At 35.5% G+C, this 24,255-nt stretch overlaps 1 protein-coding gene across 4 annotated transcripts in view; it reads right to left on the minus strand.

Moving 5' to 3' along the window:
• STAG2 (STAG2 cohesin complex component) overlaps positions 1–24,255 on the minus strand; it is a 125,910-nt gene that overhangs the window by 47,692 nt on the left and 53,963 nt on the right. For all 4 annotated transcript variants that reach the window (XM_045201051.3, XM_024567024.4, XM_053916883.2 and 1 more), the window contains exons 3-7: positions 21,831–21,909; positions 16,233–16,397; positions 10,334–10,430; positions 5,277–5,353; positions 3,188–3,392 (exon numbers count right to left, since the gene is read on the minus strand). In XM_045201051.3, the coding sequence (XP_045056986.2) occupies positions 3,188–3,392; positions 5,277–5,353; positions 10,334–10,430; positions 16,233–16,397; positions 21,831–21,909 (623 nt within the window). The remainder of the gene's footprint in view (positions 1–3,187; positions 3,393–5,276; positions 5,354–10,333; positions 10,431–16,232; positions 16,398–21,830; positions 21,910–24,255) is intronic.

Genomic DNA, 24,255 nt, shown 5'->3' on the forward strand with positions numbered 1-24,255 from the left:
AATTCTCAGCTTCATCCACTCTACTATTGTTTCCCTGTAAGCTGTTCTTTATTTCAATTAGTGTATCCTTAGTTTCTGACTTGAATTTTTTTTATGCAGCTGAGGTCCTCACTAAGTTCCTTGAGCATCCTTATAACCAGTGTTTTTAACTCTGCATCTGATAAATCCTGTATCTCCATTTCATTTAGCTATTTTTATGGAGTTTTGAACTCTTCTTTCATTTGGGCCATGTTTCTTTGTCTTCTCATTTTGGCAGCCTCCCTGTGTTTGTTTCTATGTATTAGGTGGAGCTACAATGACTCTGTGTCTTGGTAGCATGGCCTAATGTAAGGTCCAGTCTCGGTAGCGTGTCCTGTAGGGTCCAGTGGCACAGCCTCCCCTATCATCCAAGCTGGGTATTTTGAGGTACACCCTTCATGTGGGTTGAGTACATCCTCCTCTTGTAGTTGAGCCTTGGTTGCTGTTGGCAGATCAATGGGAAGGATTTATCCAGGCCAGTCAGCTGTAAGGATTGGCTGTGACCACTGACCACCAGCCTCCACCCTCCATTGAGGATCGGCTGTGCAGGGGCAGGGTGGTGGTGCTCCGATGTGGTCTCTGTAGCTGTCCACTAGGTGTGCTGTCCCTGGGATTTCCCCCAGGTGGTGCAGGCAGTGGTCAGCCTCAAACTGTGTTTTGCCTGAGGCACCCTGCCTCACCTTTGAAGCACTATCAGATGGCTGCTACTTGTCCTGGAGCTTGGACATTCCAAGATAAAGCCAAGCTGTGAATCCAATTTGTCTGCTGCTAGTTCATGGCCTGGGGCTCACTGAGGTCAGCTGTTGCTTGCTTAATAATAGGACTTAGGAAGTTGTAGGGTGGGCCTGTAATTTGGGTGGGGTGGAGCCTCTGGGGATCCCCCCAGGCAGGTCAAACAATGTTAGCCAGGTTGATGGAATCTCAGATATGGCTGCAGCTTTCTGGCTCTGTGGCTTTGCTGTGGGAGAGTTTAGAAAAGGGACAATGGTCTCTGCTCACCTTTTGCAGGACACTTCATTTTCTCCCAGTGAGCCTCTGGTGCCTTTCAAGCTTATGTCCTGGTGCTGAAACTCAGAGGGAGTGAGTCTGAGTAGGTGAGTCCCTGTGTGGATTCTTTAAGAACTGTTTGGGGCTTTAGCTGTTTCTTCCACCAACTTGATCCTTGTTGGCCTTTGCAGCTAGAAGTTGTGGGGACTTATCTTCCTGGCACTGGAACCCTGGGCTGTGAGGCTGGTAATCCTCACTCCTGAGGTATCCCTCCCAAATTTTTATCCAACACATGTGGATGTGGGACTAGCCCAATCTGTGCATCTGCATTTCCTACCAGTCTGGATGGAGGCGGTTTCTTTAATTCTGTAGTTGTCAGACTTCCATTCAAGTCGATTTCTGGTAGTTCTGAGTGATGGCTGTTCTATATTTTAGTTGTAATTTTGGTGTGGTTGTGCAAGGAGGTGAGTGATATTTACCTATGCTACCATCTTGGCCGGAAGTTCAAAAATTGTATCTTTTATTTTACGGAAAAAAAACAGAGTTTTTGGCCAACCCAACACTATCCCCATTTCATTCATGAGAAAGCAAAAACTCAGCAAGATTAAGAAATTTGCCTCAGATTATGTAGTTCCTATAAGCAGGATTCAAAATTGGTAATCTGTATCCAGACTATATGTTCCCTTATCATGATCTTTTTCAGAGACCAAGACTCACCTTCTGTGTAAACTGTGGTTCATACAGCGATTAGCTATCTCAGTAACCAAAAAAAGAGGGAACCTGGGTGCTTTATGTTAATCTACAGTGTATAAAAATGTTGGGAGAATTTTACCAATATTTGATTTCCTTTAATTCTATTCTTTTACATAGCACAAAGACAATGGTCAAATTATGACAACCACATAGATAAAAAGTCCAAAGTTCAAAAGTGATATTTTAATAATAAAGTAATGAGAGACTTCCTTCTTCAGTTCACTACCTTCTGTTAATGAACTCTTGCTACTCCGACAATACTCACTGCCTGTGATTTAAAACTTAATAATTGAAATATCTGACCACTTCACTCTTTCTTTAGCTCACTCGAGGCTATTTCTCAGACCTGGTTCATTGCATGACAGAACACAACACTAAATCAATTTGTGGCTATTGTCTTTCTTTAAAAGAGATTCACAATTTTCGGCTCTGAGCTATTTCACCTCCTCAGCAAACCAGTTTTTCATTCTGATCTAAATTTATTCACCGTACATTGTCATACTTGTTATAATGTATTTTACCCATCAAGTTCTTAACATTAAATACTACCTATACTCATAGAACAAGATCACATTTATATTTTTGTGACTTTGAATCTAAAAACAAAAAACTTACAGGGAGACTGCACAGGACTTAGCAGAAATACATCTTTAATTATTTGGGAAAATACTCTACAGGGAAAATAAATATCCCCACACTTAGAGAATGAAAAATAATCCATAAATACTGTAACTATAGAAATAATCAATGCCCATTTAATTTATGCAAACTCAAATCAAAAAGCACATATCCTATAATAGTGTATCAATAATTTTACCTTTAGCACAAAGGATAAACCGAAAGATTTTATCAACATCAACACCAAACATCATTGTTTTAGAATTAATTATGCAATCCATTTCATTAAAATTTAAAGATCAAAGAATTTGACTCAGCCTAAAGTTTCTCAGAGACATAAGAAAAATCAACTTTTTCTGATGTGGTTACAGAGGAAGCATCATCTCATAGGGACCATCATACCAGGAGGGACTATACATACCAGAGATAAAATAAGGGTCATTGGTACCACATATCCAAAACGACCACCTGTTTCCAAATTTGCTGTCCATATCCTCCTTGATAAAACATCTCATCTTTCAAGAACTCAACACATTCCTACCCAACTCTTCCCTTTCTGTGGCATAATATTCAAGTAGGTTTACCACAAAAAAGTCACTATATACTAATGTAAGTATGCCTTCACAGAACCAAAACTGAAAATACCATCCCATTCCCAGTAATTCATGGGGGTTGAGTTGAAGGAGAGGTGAGTGCCCTCCTAGTGGTTACTTTATAAATAAAATTAATTAATTGTGTCATTATTATTTCATAGAAATTGTTTGCATCAGTAATCTTAGGAAATACACAGAAAACATTTCTAAATACTGACCTGCCAGGGTGCTTGTATGTCGAAATGCTCTGACCTGTGAATCAGACAATCCTGTAAGAAGTGAAATGACTGTATCCATCATGTATTCATCATATATGATACTGTATTGACACTGCCGTACTAATACGCCAATGAATTCACAAAAACTGGATTTGAACTTCTTCCACTGAGGACCGGCCATGGTAAGTGGATAATCTCCACTATCCTAAAAGAAAAAATTGAAACAACTGTTTCATTTAAAGCACATGACAATAAAATTTTACTTTTTTGAAATACCCCAGGTAGAAGCTTAAGTGTCTCTTTTATCTCACACTTCTCTTTCAATAAAATCCTTAAAGTAGGCAGAAAAACAATACGCAGAGGCAGAAGTACCTCTGAGCACTTCTGCTTTTATTTAAGACCAAAATAATTATTCTGAATTTACTTTAACCAATGAAAATATCAATTATTCAGAGTTTAAAAATAAAAGCCTCTCCCATCAGAGTGAAACACTATTCTGATAAGCAAAGATATATTTTTAAAATTTCTTTAGAACAAAAGCAAACCAATGTTATATTTTTAAATGAATTCAAAATGATGAAATAATATTCTCAACCAATCTAATAGGCTGACATATGATTTATAAATAATCAAAAGATTACAATGCATGTTTTCATTAGCTTCAGGACATCAAACAGTCAACAGACATAGACAACCAGGTAACTTTTATAGAAATGAAATGTAGCTAGTACAGCCTGGAAAGACTGGTACTCGAATACTCTTCCATATAAAGGTGGACTATTCTTCAATGTAGTTACAGTGAGAATCTCCATAAATAATTAAAAATCAAGTCCTTAAATATAAAAGCAGAGACCAATACTATATAGAACTTCAAAAAGAATTTCTGAGAAGAGTATCCTAGAGACTAAAGATCATTGTATCAGTAGTGGAGTAAAAAATTTTAACAATTAAATGTTGTCATTAGAACAGTATTTCTTAAATCTTAAGCTATGCCATATATAAATGATACTATTTCTCATCTGAGAATAAGGTAATACTCCACAAAAAGGTTTTTTTTTTAATATTTTCTGGTTGACTCATTTAAGTCACTATATTAAAATGTATCATCTTAATTGTAGTTAGCAACTTGGTTTGCTAATTACTTTCAACTCATATTTCAGGATTCTTATCTCAAACAGCTGTTTCCTTTTAATTAGAAGGTTCTCGCTAAAACATTTAATATTAGAATGCTAAAATAATACCATTACTCATAATTACCTCTTAACTACTCGGAGACTGATTAATAGCACTTAGTGATCAACAAAGCCATTTTACCAACTCTTGTCTATCTTTTAGAATGACAGCTGAAAGCCCCTTCATCAGAGTAAGCTCGGAAAAATGATGAAATTAAACTCAAATGAGACAAGGGTTTCTACTAGAAAATTCACAGTGAAAAATTCTGAAGAGTAAAAACTACTGGTATTGAAATACAGCTGTGAACAAATAAAACTCCCTGCCCTGAAAAAGCTTACATTATCTTTATCGGCAACAGTACTTCAAAGACATCATGCGGATAAAGGGATCAACTGAAGTCTAAGCTACTATTTATTTTTTATTGCTCTTATTATTCATATTTGAAACATAAAGGAGATATTAAACTAAATTATTTATGTGTATATGTACATATATTCCTTTACCTAAGCTACTGGTTCCCTAGATTTTGACCAAATCTTCCTTTTACAACATTCCAAGATATGTTCTTAGACTCTAAACTTTATTCTTCCTTGATATTTCCATTTTTGACAATAATAGAAGCTACCATTTATTAAGTTCTTACTGTGTACCAGGCATTATAAAATGCTAAGGAATTTTTCAAACATTACTGAATTTAATCTTCATAACAGTCTTATAAGTATTATCAGCACCATTTTACCGATGATGAAACGGATCCTAAGACAACAACTTGCCCAAGGTCGCGCTGCTACCATCTGACTGATTCTGATGCCAGAGCTCTTATCCATAACACTAACATTCAGAATGTAAGAATACTTTCAAGCGTGAATCAAGATCAACATGAATAAAATTATCAAAACATTTAGAGTAACGTTACCTCATCAAACTCTTCAGTCATTTTTCGAATTATTTCAGAGTTCTGCATATGTCTAAACATTTCTGCTGTGACAACTCCTGAAAATTGCAAGTACGAGAAGTTAATACATGGAAAAATGAAAAAAAAAAAGAACTTGTAAGACAGTCTCTAATACTAAAACATCTACACTCACATAATAAGGCATAACTCTTCATTAAGTGACCTTTACTGTGATACTCAACCCTATAAATGAAGCATAAATACCAATCTCAATGTGCACAAGAAAACAACCCCACACTTCTGACAGGTACCTTTTTTCTAGCGCCTTCTACCCTGGCCATTTCTGCCTGACTTAACTTTACTCATGCCTATAATATGTATACTGGCTTAGTTCCTTTCATGTAAAACACATGTCATGAAGAGTGAGGCAGAATCCAGAGTACTATTTAAAATCTTGAGGATGAACCTAAAGATTATAAGGGAAAGAGTAATAGTAGGTAGAGTTAACTTTAGCCGGGATTCTTCATTAAGCACTATGTCATGTAAGGTGACTACATCCCATCATTCCCTAGAAGAGCTTCAAATAAATGTAAGCTATAGTCCTTGCCCATCCAGAAGCCTGTAATCTAGTTGGAAGTTTAAATAAATAATAATCTAAAGAAAAGAAAAATAAAATATCAATGTAGAATATAAAAATGCCCCGACAAATGGCAATGCCAAGAAATCCTACAGCTCAGACCACCCCACCAAAAAAATAAGATTAGCATTAACTCTGGTATTTCAGAGAAGAAATCTGACAAGGATATTCAGGATTTTAAAGAACAATTGCAGAAGAGAGGAGAAAGACACATTACAAAAAGCAGTAAAGGCTCTCCAGGTAGAGATCAAGTATCTCTTGATCAAGTAAAGGGATTTCTAGGGAAAAATTACAAGTAGGAAACACTGCAGAAAAGAAGATGAATATGAATTTCCACTGGTGGTGGTGCCAGATTTGTTTAAAAATTGAAAGCTGGATTTTCAAAACCTTATTTGTATCGATGAATTACTTTTCTTGCCAATTTTATCACTAGAAATGCCCTAAATATAGTAACATCTAAAAAAAGAATGTCTTAGCATAGGAAGATGAAATTATAAAAATTAGATATAATATTTATTTCAATTGGCCAAGCTATATTTTGTGTATGCAGGTACTTGTATGTACGTATAAACTTAAAAACAACAGTAAGAGTACTTCTGGCCAAGATGGAAGCATAGGTAGATATACTTTGTCTCCTCACACAACAAAAAAGGACAATAAATTGAAAAACAACAACAATAAAAAAACCCAGAACTGCCAGAAAATTGAACTGCGTGGAAGTTCGACAACCAAGGAGTTAAAGAACAAATATTCATCCAGACTGGTAGGAGGGGCGAGGACTCGGGGTGGAGGGGTGGAGAGGACTGGCAACAAGGCAGCAGCTACAGGACCTGGGGGTCCCACATTTTCATGTAGATAAACCGAGAGGAACAACTGGGGAGCCAGACAGACGGTGCAACCCAGGGTTCCACAGTGCAGGGAAATAAAGCCTCAAAACTCTGAAAACACCTGTGGGGGTTGCAGCAGTGCAAGAAACTCTCAGCCTCACAGGAGAGTTCGTTGGGGAGACCCACAGGCTCCTACAATGTACACAAACCCTCTCACCTGGGCATCAGTATCAGAAGGGCTCAACTTGCTTGTGGGTAGCAGGGGAAGTGACTGAAAGCCAACCAAGAGCCCAGCAAGTAGCATTGTTCCATCTCAGACCCCTCCCCCCACATGCACCATCACAACGCAGTGACATTGGTTGCCTCACCATGGTGAGTATCTAAGATTCCACCCCTTACAATGTAGTAACAGGCACACCAAGACAAAAACATATATGCCCCAAATGAAAGAACAGATCAAAACTCCAAAAACAGAAATAAGCAATAGCCAACCTATCACATGCAGAGTTCAAAACACTGATAATCAGGATGCTCACAGAAATGGTTAAATATGGTCACAAAATAGGGGAAAAAGTGAAGGCTATGCAAAGTGAAATAAAGGAAAATATACAGGGAACCAACAGTGATGGGAAGAAAATGGACTCAAATCAATGGTTTGGAGCAGAAGGAAGACATAAACATTCAACCAGAACAGAATGAAGAAACAAGAATTCAAAAAAAATGAGGAGAGGCTTAGGAACCTCCAGGATAACTTTAAACATTCCAACATCCAAATCATAAGGGTGCCAGAATAAGAAGAGGAAGAGCAAGAAATGGAAAACTTATTTGAACAAATAATGAAGGAGAACTTCCCTAATCTGGCAAAGGAAATAAAGTTTCAGGAAGTACAGGAAGGTCAGAGAGTCCCAAAAAAGTTGGACCCAAGGAAGCACACACCAAGGCATATCATAATTACATTACCCAAGATTAAAGATAAGGAGACAATCTTAAAAGCAGCAAGCAAAAAAAGGAGACAATTACCTAAAATGGAGTTCCCTTATGACTATCAGCTGATTTCTCAAAACAAACCTTGCAGGCAGGAAGGGACTGGAAAGAAGTATTCAAAATCACTAAGGACAAGGACCTCCACCCAAGATTACTCTATCCAGCAAAGCTATCATTTAGAAATGGAGATCACATGGAGGGTTATCAGCAGGGAGGGGGAGGGACGACAATGGGGGAAAAGGTACAGGGAATAAGTAGCATAAATGATAGGTAGAAAATAAACAGGGGTAGGTTAAGAATAGTATAGGAAAATAGAGAAGCCAAAGAACTTATATGTACGACCCATGGACATGAACTAAGGGGGAGGAATGCTGAAGGGAAGGATGGTGCAGGGAAGAGGGGGAATAAAGGGGAGAAAAAAAATGGGACAACTATAATAGCATAATCAATAAAATATATATTAAAAAATAAAAACAATTAAACATCATACTCTCTTCCCAACCCCAAACCTGAAAAGAACAATTGATACTTGACCTCCTTGTCTATGGGCACACAATTTAATACTTTCTAGTAGAATAATGGAACCAGCAGGGGTAGACCAGTAACTGACATCCATTGAGTTTACTATGCTGCGCCAGCCACTTCACACATGATTAGACCTGGCAACATGCCTATGAGGCTGGTACTATATAATCCTGGCTTTAAGGATGAGGAAAATAAGGCTAACACAAAAAGAGGTTAAACAATTTGTCTGACATTATCCATTTACATCATGATGCACTCCCACAAATGAAATCAATTTCTAATGATGCTGTGAAAGAGCTTGTACTTAAACACAACATCAAAGAACCAAATGATTGTTCAAATACATTAATATATTTGGAAGAAACCACCATTTCCTTGGCTAAAGAAGAACATTCTCAAAAATCTTTTGAAGGCTTCTTTAAAATTTTAATCTAGAGTCATGGATATGTGTTCAGACCCCTTCCATAACTTATGCCCAGGTGCTGTAAACTTGGCAGTGCCAGAGGGCACACGTAACTCAATCTCTGAAACAATTTCTATGAAATAAAGATTTATATATAAATAAATCTCAAAGCAAACATGTTGCATACATTTTGACAAATGTCCATTTCCAAAGCTCTTCCTCTCATCTCACAGGCCCATACAATGGCCAAAAGCTCAAAATTAAGCAGAAAAGGAAGTAGTAGCTATCACAAACCCCATGCATTTAATTCCAGAGGCAGGTGTGAATTAGGACATCAGGCCAGAGCCCATTGCAATAAAAGTGAGGGGGACATGAAGTGAGACTGCTAGGAACTGGTAAATTGAAAAGTGACAGCTGACGAAAGAGAAAGAAAGAAGGGAGGGAGGGAAGGAAACAAACAACAGTGACCACAGAATATCAAACACAGGGCAGTCTAGAGCCATTCAGTAGGGCAAAATTCCCTCCAAAACCTCAACAGCCACAGAAGGCACAACTATAGTAAAGTAACTGGTGCTCATAATGACAATCCTAAAGCCACAGGAAAAGATTAAAGTATATTGTATATACTTAAGAAAGTTTCTAATTCATTTATAAAATAAGTCTATCAAATTAATTTTGAATGTGTTTTGAAGTACTTAATAACCTTAACTTTGATTATATGGTAAATTTCCTTTAATGGAGCTTACTTGATGCTAAAAAAACATTATGGCAATATTTTAAATCTACCCAATAATTTTAAGTTTTCAACACTTTAAATTTCTATAAATCTTGACAACCTGGTTTGTGACAAAGTATATCCAAATGTTGAGTTGGCAAGCTCTTTATTTATAACCACACTGATGCCAGGAAAGGAATTAATCTGATAAAGGGAAAATATGTTGACTGAGGCCTTCTTTTAAAACTATAATTCAGAAGCCTAACTAGGAAACTAGGAATGACCAAACTGTGGTGTTACAGGGAAGACTGAAGGGAATAAATTAGAATTTCAATTCATCAAATTCTTCCTGGTAACTGTTCAGTTGTTCTACAATCAACCTTCCATTTTCAACAAATATAATTAAAAAAGACATGATTCTTGATTACATAACACTACAAACAGGTAGCAATACACTTCTACTGCAGAAACACTAGACATAGACAGAAAAGGTAAAATAAAAACATTTTTAAACAAGACCCCACTCCCCAATCCATTTTCTCTAACTTTGAGAAGAAAAACTAAATTTCACCAATACCTGATTTAACTTACTTGCTTACTCACTTACATTCATGGTACCTTTTAATTCCCTACCCTTTACAATTCCCTGCCATTTGAACCTGTATCTCTTCACTATCTTCCACCTCCCTTCTTAACCCCTTTCTTTGTTCCTAAAGCCAGATGCTGAAAGTGGAAAATATAGCTAATAAAAGTAACATAACTATAAATCGCCAAATTTTTAGTTAACTTCACATAGGAATACAACTGCCTCAACAGAGTTTCTCACTTTGTTCTTTGTTTCTTTTCCTGTATACATTTTGTATGGTTATAATGCAAACAATTCAATATCTTGGCATTACTCTCTGTGTAAAGTGCTTATATATCTTTAGGTGAAAGGAAAAACAGACCATTTGAAAACATTCTGCTCCCAAAATAAAAGTATCTTACCTTTACAGCCTGAACACTGAATAAAAAAGTTGATGAGGTCAAGAAGTGCTATGTCTCGGTCATGCTTGTATGACTCTATCCAGTCATCTACCACCGACTACAGTAGAGGGAGAAAAAAACTCATTAGCTTTCTCTAATGTTCTAAGAAATGAATTTGATTAAAGTCATTAAAATTCAATATCAAATGGTATCACACTATTTCAAATTAATGCATACCTGTATACAAAAATTTTAATTTTAATCATAAAGTAGAATCAAATTCAGTAAAATTGTCACCTGATAAAGCATAATTACTTTTTATTTCATTTTTATTACATTATTAAACATATCCTAGAAAATATTTAAGTCACACATATTTCTTTTTGACTAAAGTACTATACTAAATGTTTAAATATTAACACTGCAACAGAATAAAAATAAAAATATTTTAAAGAAGTGGATCAAATAAGAATGGGTCAAATAACAATGTTTTTCAACACTGAGCCCTGACAATCCTACATTAATAGAAAGGCAAATTGAAGACCAACTAAGCAACAGACTGAAGGACAGACAGTTCATGGATCCCCAGACTTAATATTATTAGATGAGAATACTCTCCAAATTGATCTAAAGACTCAGTGGAATCCCTATCAAAATCTTAGCTGGTTTCTTAGTACCAAATGGAAAGCTGATCCTAAAATTCTCAAGGTAAATGCCAGGGATCCAGAACAGCCAAAACAATTTTGAAAAAGAAGAACAAGATTAGAAGACTCACACTTCATGACTTGAAAACTTACTACAAAGCTACATTAATCAAGACAGTATAGTACTGCCCTGGCTGGTATGGTTCAGTGGATTGAATGCCAGCGTGAGAACCAAAGGGTCAGTGGTTCGACTTCCACTCAGGACACATGCCTGGGTTGCAGGCTGGGTCCTCAGTAGGGGGTGAGAGGCAACCACACATTGATGTTTTTCTCCCCCCCTTTCTCCCTCCCTTCCCCTCTCTCTAAAAATAAATAAATAAAATCTTTTAAAAAATGACAGTATAGTACTAAGGTAAGGGTAAACATTGTAGATCCAATGCAATAAAACTGAGAGTCCAGAAATAAACCCTTACATTGATGGTCATTTGATTTTTGACAAAGATGCCAAGACAAATCCATGGAGAAAGCCTAGTCTGTTTAACAATGGTGCTGCATAACTGGTTATACGTAGGCAAAAGAATGAACCTGGGCCCTGTTTTCACAATGTATACAACACAACTCAACATGGATCAAAGATATAATTTGTAAGAGCTAAAACCCTAAAACACAAGTAAATCTTCATAACTGCACATTAAGCAAAGTCTTCTTAGATATTACACCAGCAGCACAAAAAAACAAAGAAAAGCTGAATCTGACTTATTCATAATTCATGTTTTGTGCTCTAAAAATTAATAAATACATTTAAAAAATAAATAAAGACAACAACAAATATCGACAAGGATGTGAAGAAATGGAATGCTAAAGCACAACTGATGAACACATAAAATGCTGCTGCCACTTTGGGAAAACAGTTTGGCAGCTCCTCAAAAAATTAATGAATTACCATATTGACCTTGCATCTCAAATCCTAGAGTATACATTACCCAAGAAAAATGAAAATATATGTCCAAACAAAAACTTGTACAAGAATACTCTTAACAGCATTATTTAGTCTTAGCAGCCAAAAAATGGAAACAAACCAAATATGCATCAAGCATAAATGGATAGATAACATATGTTAGACATATTCATACAATGGAATATTATTTGGCAATAAAAAGGGCAAATTTATAATACATGCCACAACATAGATGAACCTTGAAAACATTTGGTAAGTCAAAGAAAGCATCAAAAAGGACCATATATTGTATGATCTCATTTACATGAACTGTCCAGAATAGACAAATTTATAGAAAGTAGGTTAGTGGTTGCTCAGACCTGTGGAAGACGAGGAGAAAGTGACTCCTAATGGGCAAGTTTCTTTCTGGAGTATTAAAAAAATATTCTAAAATTACATTGTGGTGATAGCAGAACGACTCTGAATATACTAAAAACCACTGAATTTACACTTTCAAGGGTAAATTTTATGGCATGAGTGTATCTCAATATAGTAATTTTTTAACATTAGGGCAGAACTAAAAAATAAAAGAGGTACTTTATTCCTTTGGGAACAGAAAAGGAGACCACAAAACAGACAAAAAATTTTAAATAAAACAAATTTTAAAAACTAGAATGATAAAGCTAGTATAAAGAACAAGAAGTCAGATGAGGAAAATGATTAAAGTATATACCAGTCCTGGCTGGTGTGGCTCAGTGGATTGAGTGCCGGCCTGTGAACCAAAGGGTCACTAGTTTGATTCCCAGTCAGGGCACATGCCTGGGTTGCAGGCCAGGTCCCCAATTGGAGGTGTGGGAGAGGCAACACATCAATGTTTCTCTCCCTGTCTTTTTCCCTCCCATCTCCTCTCTCCAAAAATAAATAGAATCTTATAAAAAGTTATATACCATTACATATGAAAACTGGGTATAAAATGGATAAATAAAATATGTACAATTTGATGTACAAAAACAAATGATTATGCAATATAGAAAAGAAAAAGAAAATATTATTATCTAAGATTTAGCTGACTCAGAGAGACTGGCTGGAGATATTCTATAAAACTAGACTTAATTTTTAAATTTCAGTCCTTTTCTGTATTTTACAATAGCTTGTGTATGTTAACTAACTGAATTTATAAAAGAAGTGTGCTTAAGATTATTACAAATATGACAGGGGAAATAAAAAGAATGCATTATGCAACTATGTGAGTTTTAAAACATGGATCCAAATTTCCCAAGAAGTGGGGATAGAGTCCCCTTCTCTAAAACAGTGCAGTAGAAATGATGCTTCCAAGATTAGGTCACAGACTGCTATTCAGCTGCATTGGGTTACTGAAGCACTACAGAACTAGATACTTTTTACTGCACAGGACACTCTCTCCAAACCCAGAAGCCACATGGAAGGACCCGAGGCTCGTCTTCCAGATAGAGTTCCAGCTGAGCCTAGCCTTCAAATCACTGCAGACTAGGCACCAAACATGAATAAAGAAGCCTGCAGATGATTATAGTCCCTGTTTATGTCACCTCCAGGCAATCAAGCTGTCTCAGCTAAAGACCCAGCCATCATGGATGAGAACACACATAGCCATCCCTATTTAGTTTTGTATTCTAGGCCCACAGAATCACTGAACATAATAAAATGGTTGTTCTTTTACATCACTAAGTTTGCAGTAGTTTGTTATGCATCAATAAATAAACGGAACAAGGGCTATTCTCATCAATAAAGATACAAAAATATTTAATGAAATCTTACAGAAAGGTCATTATATCACATTAAAAAGTTATTCATGAAGATCAAATAGGGTTTATACTAGGAATACAAGCCTGCCATAACCAAAATACAAGCTATTCCATTGAAATGTATTTTAAATTTTTAATCATCAAATAATATGCTAAGAACTTATTCAATAAAATTCAATATCTATAAATAAAACTCAACAGAACTAGGGACATATGCATGGTTTTTCCTTTCTTAAAACGTAAGAACTATTTTAAAACCAACAGCCAATCTTGTACTTATTCACTCTCACTTATAATTACTGAAATAGATCTTTCCCAGGGACAGAAAAAATGAATAATACATGGTACCTGATCAAGGAGTTAACAACCTAAAAGCAAATTCAGACATGTGCATAACTGTAATACACTATACTAAGTGCTATAATGGAAATAGAAGAGTAAGAAATACATTCAATAGGAGAAGGAAACAGCCCAAGAATGCTTCTCAAAAGAAGAGTGACTTTTCATTTAGTCAATCCTTTGTAATACAAAAGATGAAAAAAGGCTATTGCAGGCAGAGAGAAAAAGGTCTGGGGGTAGAATACAAACTGTGGCTGGAGAATAGCGAGTATCCCCCCAAAAAATCTGAGCTGAAACATTTAGATAAGGAAAAACTTTTAAAAGTTTGTAAACAAAAGACTTCCTTGATCAATTTTGGTGTTAGATAATGCACGCAGAGGTACACAAAATAAACTGGAGGTGGACAGAGGATTTACCAAAATCAATGCAGAGATACTATGGGAATTCGGCTTTTAAGGGGGAAATCATATTTAGAAACAGAAAAACAAATGGCTTAAAGGTACAGTCTTAATATATGACAAACCATAAGCAACACAAAAATAAGAAAAATGTTCATTCTTTATATATTGAGGTAACTAACAAAAAATTAAATATAAAAAGCTAAAATTTCCTATTTTATACTAAAAATTTTTGATGAGCCAAAAAGCTAAACAAAGCCCTACAGACCAGACAAGAATAGAATAGCCTAATTAGCATGGATATAAGATATCTTATAGCAACAAAAATGAAAGATATCAGAAAAAAGATTAATGCATTTAACTATGTACAACAAATATTAGAGGAAAGTATAATACAAAAATAAAAGTATTTAAATGATATAAATTATAAATAAGACAATTTTATCCCTTTGATAAAATTAACCCAAAATGGGAACTAGAGAAAGGGGAATAATTTTTTAAATTAAGGAATGACTAAATACACTATAGCATAGTACCGTAGATATTATTTTTAAAAAGGATCAAATGTGTCCACAACATAATCTTTTAAAACATTAAACAAGAAATAAAACCACACCCTAACCAAATATATGAAAGCCAACCATATATGAATAAATGAAGGCAAATTCAAATTTAAGAAAATATAATGTTCTGTACAACTGGTGATGGCTCAAAAACTAACAATTCTTTTTTGTTTTACATGTAAAAATGATTTTAACTAGTCCCAATTGATAATTTTAAAATTTATGTACAAAACCACATGTATTCAGATAAATCCATTATTTATAAACAAGATTTGCATTTCAGTTATTGATTAACAAAAAGCTTAAATGGCTAGTTCTCCCTAACCCATCCACGTGTGCCTTTTATTGATTAAATTTAATTCTATGAAGGGAAGAAACCATTCCTTATAGCTTTTATAAATTAAGTAGTAACATTATGAAGTATATATATTCTTTTAATATAGTGTTTATTCAATATTTCATTTTATTTTTTGTGGTTTTTTAAATATTTTATTTATTTATTTTTAGAGAGGGGAAGGGAGAGTGAAAGAGAGAGAGAGAAACATCAATGTGTGGTTACCTCTCACATGCCCAACCAGGGACCTGGCCTGCAACCCAGGCATGTGCCCTGACTGGGAATTGAACCAGTGACCCCTCAGTTCACAGGCCAGTGCTCAATCCACTGAGCCACACCAGCCAGGGCTATTCATATTTTAAAACCATACGGGTTTAGCCTCCATTATAAAACCTAAATGCTACTGTCATACGATTATGCAGAAGAAACAAAATTAGGATGATTTGACATCGATATATAACTTTTTGCTCTTCTGCTCAGAAAAAACACAAGTAATAAAATTTGTAATCAACAACAGTAATTAAAATAATTCAATTCACTAAAGTGGACAGTGATAATATTAGGTCACTCAATCAAGAATTGTATATGGGCAAAGGACTTCGTATTTTAATGGCGTCTACATAAATTCAGGGGAAATTGAAACCTCATAGTCAGGGCTCATATCAGCGTATTTTTGACCAAATCATTTTTTATATATGTCATTAAAAGAAAATAATGCAGCAGAAAATGATTCCATACACAGCTTAAAGGTCTTATGTCTAAACAGACATGTCCCTAGTTTTCTCTTTCACTAGTTGGTTGCTTTTTTTCTAATAAGCAGTATTAGAAAAATTCTAAAAAACAATTAGAAAAACCAGGGATATATTTTATATAACTGAAGTTTAATGTGTACAAATGAACTGGGAAGAACATGATAAACATTACCTGCATAGCACTCTTGCCCATTTTAACAACTTCAAACAACATCATGTTTTCCACTCCATTCTGTTGGTGATGACCGTTCATTCGGTTTGGACCAGAAGGAGGTTTTCCTCCTCCATTTCCACCTTTGCCCTTTTCTCCTGGGCCCTTTTTACCTTTTTTACAAGTCTGCGTAAAAACATAAGTTGGTTAAGTTATATCATTATCTTTGAGAGTTCAAATTAAAACTACAGAAGCAAAGAATTGGTTACATAATCATGCCTAAACCTACAGAGGAGTGCCACAGATGTCATATACTGCATTTTGCCATGTTTAATGCGTTACCATGTATAGGGCCCACCCACAGTTTTTGTGCGCGTTATACATGGGATTATTATACCCACAGCTGGTAATCATTCTACCCATGTATAATGTGCATCCTTATTTTCCCCTCAAAAATTTGGATAAGAAAGTGCTCGTTATACACAGTAAAATACGGTAAAATGATATGGGGTTGTGACAGCCTCTTTGTGGTATCAATTTTTTCATTTACACCCCATAACATTGTGATTAGTAGCACAGCTTCTGCAGATGGACAGACTTCATGGGGTCAAACTTCTGCTTCCATTAGCTGAGCGATCTTAGGCAAGTTACTTAACCAGGCTAGGCTTCAGAGAGATTTCAAATTTGTAAAGGAAGAATAAAACTGTGCCTACATCATAGGATTGCTGCTTTACCAAATAAGTAACTCATACTTAGTTTAACATTTTAGCTTGATACCTATTGTTAGTCCTTATAAATCACTGCAGTGCACTGACAAAGGAATTCTCGACAATATAAATAGGTATATCGACCTCATTCTTGTCTGGGCCCTCCCTCCGATACTTATTTATCATGAAAATTCAATTTATGTGAACACTATGGAAATGAAGCCCCTTTATAAGAAAGTTGCCAATACTGGGAGTGGGGAGATTCATAAATCAGTGAAAAGGTTGCCTATATGTCTGAGTTATAAAATACCTCACAGCTTTTATCCCTTGTTACAGAAAAAAAGTCATTCCCTAAACTCGAAGTTCTCAATTCTAAAATGCCAGATTTGTACTAAAATCTTTACAGATTAGGATACATGATTTCCTATGGTCTCTTTTAGACCAACACATTTCTATGACCTAGAGCAAGGGTTGGCAAACTTTCTGTACAGACAGAAAATTAGGTTTTGCAGGCCACATAACTAGTCTGTCACATTCTTCATTTATTTTTACAAACCTTTAAAAATGTAAAAACAATTCTTAGCTCATGTGCAGTACAAAAACAGGCCATAGTTTACAGACCCCTATCTATACAGCCAGGTCTACAAATTTATTTCCATTGACAGCCTGTATGCTTCTATACTTTGTCCCCTAAAGGGTCCTTCCTCCCCCCAAAACCACCCTACTGTTAACTACATCAAATCCCTTCCTAACAACTGAAAAATATTACTATTAATTTATATTATTTTGTTAATGATATTCAGTCTTTGTGAACCTAAGTCATTAATTATTTTTTAAAAGATTTTATTTATTTATTTATTTATTTACGAAGAGAAGGGAAAGGAGGAGAGGGAGAGAAACATCAACGAGTGAAAGAGAAACATCAATCAGTTGCCTCTCACACACCCCCAACTGGGGACCCAGCCTGCAAACCAGGCATTTGCCCTGACCAGGAATCCAACCTGCCACCTTCAGTTTGCAGGATCCAACCCACCAAACCAAACCACTGGGGGCTAAGCTATTAATTCTTAATTGTAGAATAAAAATGCTTTTGTTCCCATTAAAAGGAATTTCAGAGATAAAGGTGAAAGAAAAGATCAACTACAAAGAGTACACTAGAAAAGTGTGAAATGTTAATTAAAATGGAGCTATATTTTTGCCAATATATCTCCTAGGGCAAGGGAAATAAAGGGAAAAAAAATGGGACTACATCAAACTAGAAAGCTTCTGTATGGCTAAAGAAACCATCAAAATGAAAAGGGAACTAACTGTATGAGAGAAGATATTTGCCAATGATGCATCAGACAAGGGTTTGATCTCTGAAATACATACAGAACTCATACAACTCAACACCAAGAAGACAAACAATCCAATTAAAAAATAGGCAAAGGATCTGAATAGATACCTCTCCAAGAAGGACATACAGAGGGCCCAGAGACATATGAAAAGATGCTCTCAACATCACTAGCCATTAGAGAGATGGAAATTAAAACCACACTGACATAGCACCTCACACGTGTCAGAATGGCCATCATTAATAAATCAACAAACGACAAGTGCTGGCAAGGATATGGAGAAAAGGGAACCTCAGTGCACTATGGGTGAGAATGCAGACTGGTGCAGCCACTGTGGAACACAGAATGGAATTTCCTCAAAAAAACTGAAAATGGAACCGCCTTTTGACCCAGCGATTCCACTGCTGGGAATATACCCTAAGCATTCTCAAAAACAAATTCAAAAGAACTTATGCACACCTATGTTCACTGGGGCGCTATTTACAACAGCCAAGTGCTGGAAACAGCCTAAGTGCCCATCAGTAATTGAGTGAATCAAAAAACTATGGTACATTTATACAATGGAATACTACCCAACAGAAAGAAAGAAGGAACTCCTACCCTTCGTGACAGCATGGATGGAATTGCAAAATATTATGCTAAGTGAAGCCAGTCAGTGAAAGTCAAATACCATATGATCTCACCTATAAGAGGAATCTAATGAACAAAATAAACTAATGAACAAAATAGAACCAAAGGCATGGAAACATGGAACAGAGTGAAAGTAACCAGAGGAGGGAGAGGTTGATAATGGGGGAAAGAAGGGGGAGGGTACTACCAGGGGTGTCCAACCTGCGGCCTCTGGGCCGCATGTGGCTCAGGATTACTATGAATGCAGCCCAACACGAAATCATAAATTTACTTAAACATTCAGATATTTTTGCGATTACATGTTGTAATGCACTTAATGTGTGGCCCAATACAACTGCTCTTCCAGTGTGGCCCAGAAACTCCAAAGAGTTGGTCACCCTGGACGAGACAAAGACCATGTATGAATGACCCACAGACATGGACAACAGTGTGGGAATTGACTGTGGGGGTGAGGAGGGGGCATGGACAGAGGAGGGCAAAGGGGGAAAAATTGGGACAACTTTAATAGAGTAACAATAAAATGATTTAATGAAAAATGGAGCTGTATGTTTGCAATTTATCTGTCATACGCTTCAATATTCCCTGTTGGTATGAAAAACTAATTAGTACATTAAAATGGCTCAGTGGATATGATGTGCTAGAAAAAACAATATGCAAAGAGTTATGATAATACAGGGACGTACAACAAGAAAACATGCTAACCTGGGTTCAATCTTGTAGAGGAAAAAAATCTAAAAACAAAACCTATGAGGTAGTATACTACAGTGCAGTGTTGTGTAAGCCTTTTCCATCTCATGGCACACATAAACTAATTACTAATATTCTGAGACACAACAAAAACTATTATATTTTTGCCAATCTGACAAATAATAGGTATAATTTTGAATGATTAAAAAAATCATAGTAATTACCTACCCTTTTTGCTCCAGAGTAACTTTTTTAAAAATCGGGTGTCTATATGTACATATAAGGATTTCTGGTACCAAAAATTAACCAATCAGACACAATCTTATTATGTGATGTGATGCAACTATTATAAGATCTATATATTTATGGTTCAAGACAGGGCATTCACACTGAAAAGTTATTGTTGTGGCCATTGTCATTTTATTTGACAACCTAAGGGAAAAGAGGTCAGAGACCCTGACTAAATAGTCAGGTACTGCATGTTTTAAAAATTCTTGTGGCGCACCAGTTGAACATTGCTCAATAGTGGATTAAAAGCACCATCGTTCAATAGGTGCTCTTTCAATAGACACAGGCTCAAATTCCTTTAAAAAAAAATTATTGCTGTTCAAGTACAGTTGTCTCCTTTTTCCCATCACCACTTTCCCGTGCCCACCTCCCACCCTCAATCCTTCCCCACTTTGGCTTTGTCCATGTGTCCTTTATAAATGTTCCTTGATGACCATTCTTTCCCCTGTTATCCCTGTCTCCTCTCCCCTCTGGTTACTGTCAGAAATTCTTTAACCACTGAGTTCTCCGGACCTCAGTTTCCTATCTATAAAACCAGGAAGTTTTCTAATCCACGAGGCTGTTCAAGTATTAAATGAGATAACATGCCACAGTGTATGGAGTATACATAGCATAGTGTCAAACATGGCAGCTATTATAATCCATGATCCTACCCGCAAACACCTCACTCACAGCAGTAGCTGTAGAAAGTTAACCAAACTGTAGCACAAAAACTTTGGGGAGTACTGTATGCAGATGCCACTGTGATTTAATTTACAAACTGGGACAAGACTCAAAGTCAAAAGTAGAGTTTCAGTTTTGCAAGATGGTTGCAAAACAAGAAAAATGATTATCTAATGAATAAACACACTATCCACTAGACCTTCTGGCTGTCTTTGGACAGTCATGAGTTATTATTTTTATTCATTCACACTTTTTCTCTCTCAAAACTACTTTTGAAGGGATTATGCATATGAAATTATAAAACATGGATTATGTGCACTCTAAAATAGTATTCCAGGAGCTAGTTAAAGAAATTATGTTCCATACACAAAATGGGATCCTATCACACCATTAAAAATTACAGACAGAAAAAAATCACTATAGGAAAGCTGCTGACACCATACGATTGAGTTTTAAAAGCAAGTTTGCATAGTATGATTCCATTTAAGTAAAATTCTATGTTTGGGTTTATACACAGCTCTATGTACAAAAGTATGTTCACCAAAATGTTTAAAGGATATATTACCTCTGGGTGATAGGTTCATGGAAAAATTTTGCTTTGTTCATTATACATTTCTGTATTAAATTTTTAAAAGTAAATGTGTCATGAGGAAATACAAATCCAAAATGCATATTGGTTAAGAAAATGCTGGACAATAACATGTCATATTTGGCCCAGTGTATTACACACATGCACAGAGTTAAATGTACTAAAAACGGCAAAATGATTTAACCATTAGCCAAGTTATCCAGCGTCCTCAGGGTACCCACTCATATTCTAAACTTGCATTCTATTGACTCAGAACTTCACGTGACATTATTTATAAAGAGGGAAACTACTGTCCACAGTAAGCCATTAGATATAAACTGGTTGTAGGTTACATGTGTAAGGGTGCTTAAGAACAACAAATTTTATTTACTGTTTTGCTTTATATTTGACTACTGATGTGTAAATAAAAACACCAACAGAATATCACATTTTGCTTAGCATACCTTGCTTTACAAAATAAACTACAAGAAACAACAATGTATTATTTATTTCAACTTTACAGTAGAAGTAGATAATCAAAAGGCACTTGATCTAGAAGCCCAAAAAGCACATGTGTTTAGAAGGCTTACCATACCCATCAGAAAAAAGGCATTTTTAAAAGATAACAACATCTGAACTATAACTAAAACAACTACATATATTGTATACATAATTATGGATGTGCACATATATATATGAATGACCTTACAAATCAAAATAAAGTCACATATTCTATACATACTTTTCCTTTGCCTTGCTTTTGGGTTTTTCCTTCAATGTCTTCAAAATCTGTGTCAGAAGAAAAATGTGTTTCTGACTCCCTGTAACAGAAAGATAAGCAATTATTTAAAACCTCGCTTAGAAATGTAGATGGAGTTTCTAATTTTTGCCATATTTTCTAAAAGAAAAAAAAAAAAGGTTTGGTTAACTCATTACAAAACTCCCTATTAGCATTACATGTAATTAAGATGATTTTCCAAATCACACCATAGCCCATTACCAAACATATAAAATTATATAACCAACTACAGAAATAATCTGAAACATCAATGTCTAAACATTTCTTTACTTTGTTCATTTTTAACCAAACAAAAACAGAACCATAGGAACTATGGTGTTCTGCTATAATGGCTGGTTTCATTTTCTGATTCCAACAGCACTGTGCTCAGGAGAAGCTGTGTTTTAACACCAGCCACTAGATGAATTTTATTAGAGAATTTTAGCAATACTAAAGTTTCTCTGTCCTCTACTACCTCACTCAAAAATTTATAAATCTAGGTGTAACATGTATCTCTGAAAGGATATATAAAACATTATTACAAAGTAAATCATATGAAACACGGTAGAGAAGTATGCAAATTAACCAAAATCCTTTATAAAGTAAAGAGATGGTGAGCAATAGTCAGAAGAACTGGTTCTAGTACTAAGAAACTATGCGATCTTGGACAAGTGACAATCTTTCAATCTTCTCATCTGTAAACAATGCATATGTAGGAAGAAATGAAATCTCTAAAGTCTCCATAATATAAATCTATAGTTTTATGAATTGCGCCTTACTTTGGAGTAGGAGGAATGTTTTGTATAATCTGGATATTCTTCCACATATGGAAACAGACTAATTTAAATACGCATGTGTCATGCTTCCTGTATGTTAATAATAAGCACCTATGTATCTAAATAATAGCAACATATCCTCATTTAAATGCTTGAAGGTACGGTATACTTGGTATTTGGGTCACAATGTATTTTAGAATTGAGCCACACCCATAAAAGATAAATGTGTACACCTAGTACCAGATTTGCTTAAAATACATGGATCAAAGTGAAAGGCTATCTTTCTAAAGCTAGTCTTCTCTAACTAGATTTCTTCTATTTCCATTTTTACTGCTACAATAACCAGTTGTCCAGAGGCTGTGAGGTAGGAGAAATACTTTATAAATCTGAAGTAATGGTTAAGATACTGGGGGAGAGGTACTATTTATAGCACTTACTTACAAGTAATTTAAACAATGTATTGAAGATAGTGGCAATCGTAACTATGTCCTATAATATTGTGAGGAAAGGGCCTGTAATAAATACCATTTCCAAGAGTTATCGCACCAAAAACTGAATGACTACTATAATATTAACCCTGAAACTCATGCCTGCTAACATCTTAAGAAGATTGCTGTCATCAATATTCTTCTCACATGCCTATGTGACCTTGCAAAAAAACTGAAAATGTTTTTAAATATCTTGGAGTACAGTAATACTTCTTTCTCCCCAAGACATTTGTGGGATAATAACTCTCTTAGCTCAATAACTATTTTAAGTCTGCAAGCAAACATTAGTCTTCACAATATTCCAATGGCCACAGAGTAATCAAAAGCTAAATTACACTTTATTTTTATTTTTTAAAGACTTTATTTATTTTTAGACCAAGGGGAGGGGAAGGAGAAAGAGAGGGAGAGAAACATCCATGTGTGGTTGCTTCTCATGTGCCCCACACCAGGGACCTGGCCTGTAACCCAGGCATGTGCCCTAACTGGGAATGGAGCTGGTGACCCTTTGGTTCGCAGTCTAGCACTCAACCCACTGAGCCACACCAGCCAGTGCATAAATTACACTCTTAATTGTCATCTCCAAGCTATCCCCACTAAAAGAACAAGCCATTAGAAGTTTGATTACTAACTGGGAAAACCTTCTGAAGACAGGTGAAGTGAGTAACCAGTATAGGAGTCTAAAATATCCTCAATCAAAGAAATATTCTCGAATCTTTCTCCAGTGCTTTCCTCTGCTTTTAAGATCAAAACAACAAAAACCTATCCTAGGCACAATAGATGTGTTTAAGGAGCATATTGGCTTAACCTTTGAGTGGCTTGAAACTTCGAGTTAGCTATCACATGACACTCCTATCTCTTTACCCTGCTCTCCACACAAATACTATCTATTCTACCTCCACAAATCAATTCTCTCTTATACATTACCTTATTTTTCAGGCCCTACTTACTCAAAATATTCTAACGCTCAATGGTCTCGTTCATAATACAAACCTTTTTAAAATCACCTCTAACCCTTAATACATAAAAAAAAAAAATTATTGTTTTTATTTTTAATTTTTATTAGGTATAATTGACATATAACATTATATTAGTTTCAGATGTACAACATAATGATTATTTGTATAT

This window comes from Desmodus rotundus, chromosome X (genome assembly GCF_022682495.2).
Source record: "Desmodus rotundus isolate HL8 chromosome X, HLdesRot8A.1, whole genome shotgun sequence".
Classification (NCBI taxonomy): Eukaryota; Metazoa; Chordata; class Mammalia; order Chiroptera; family Phyllostomidae; genus Desmodus; species Desmodus rotundus.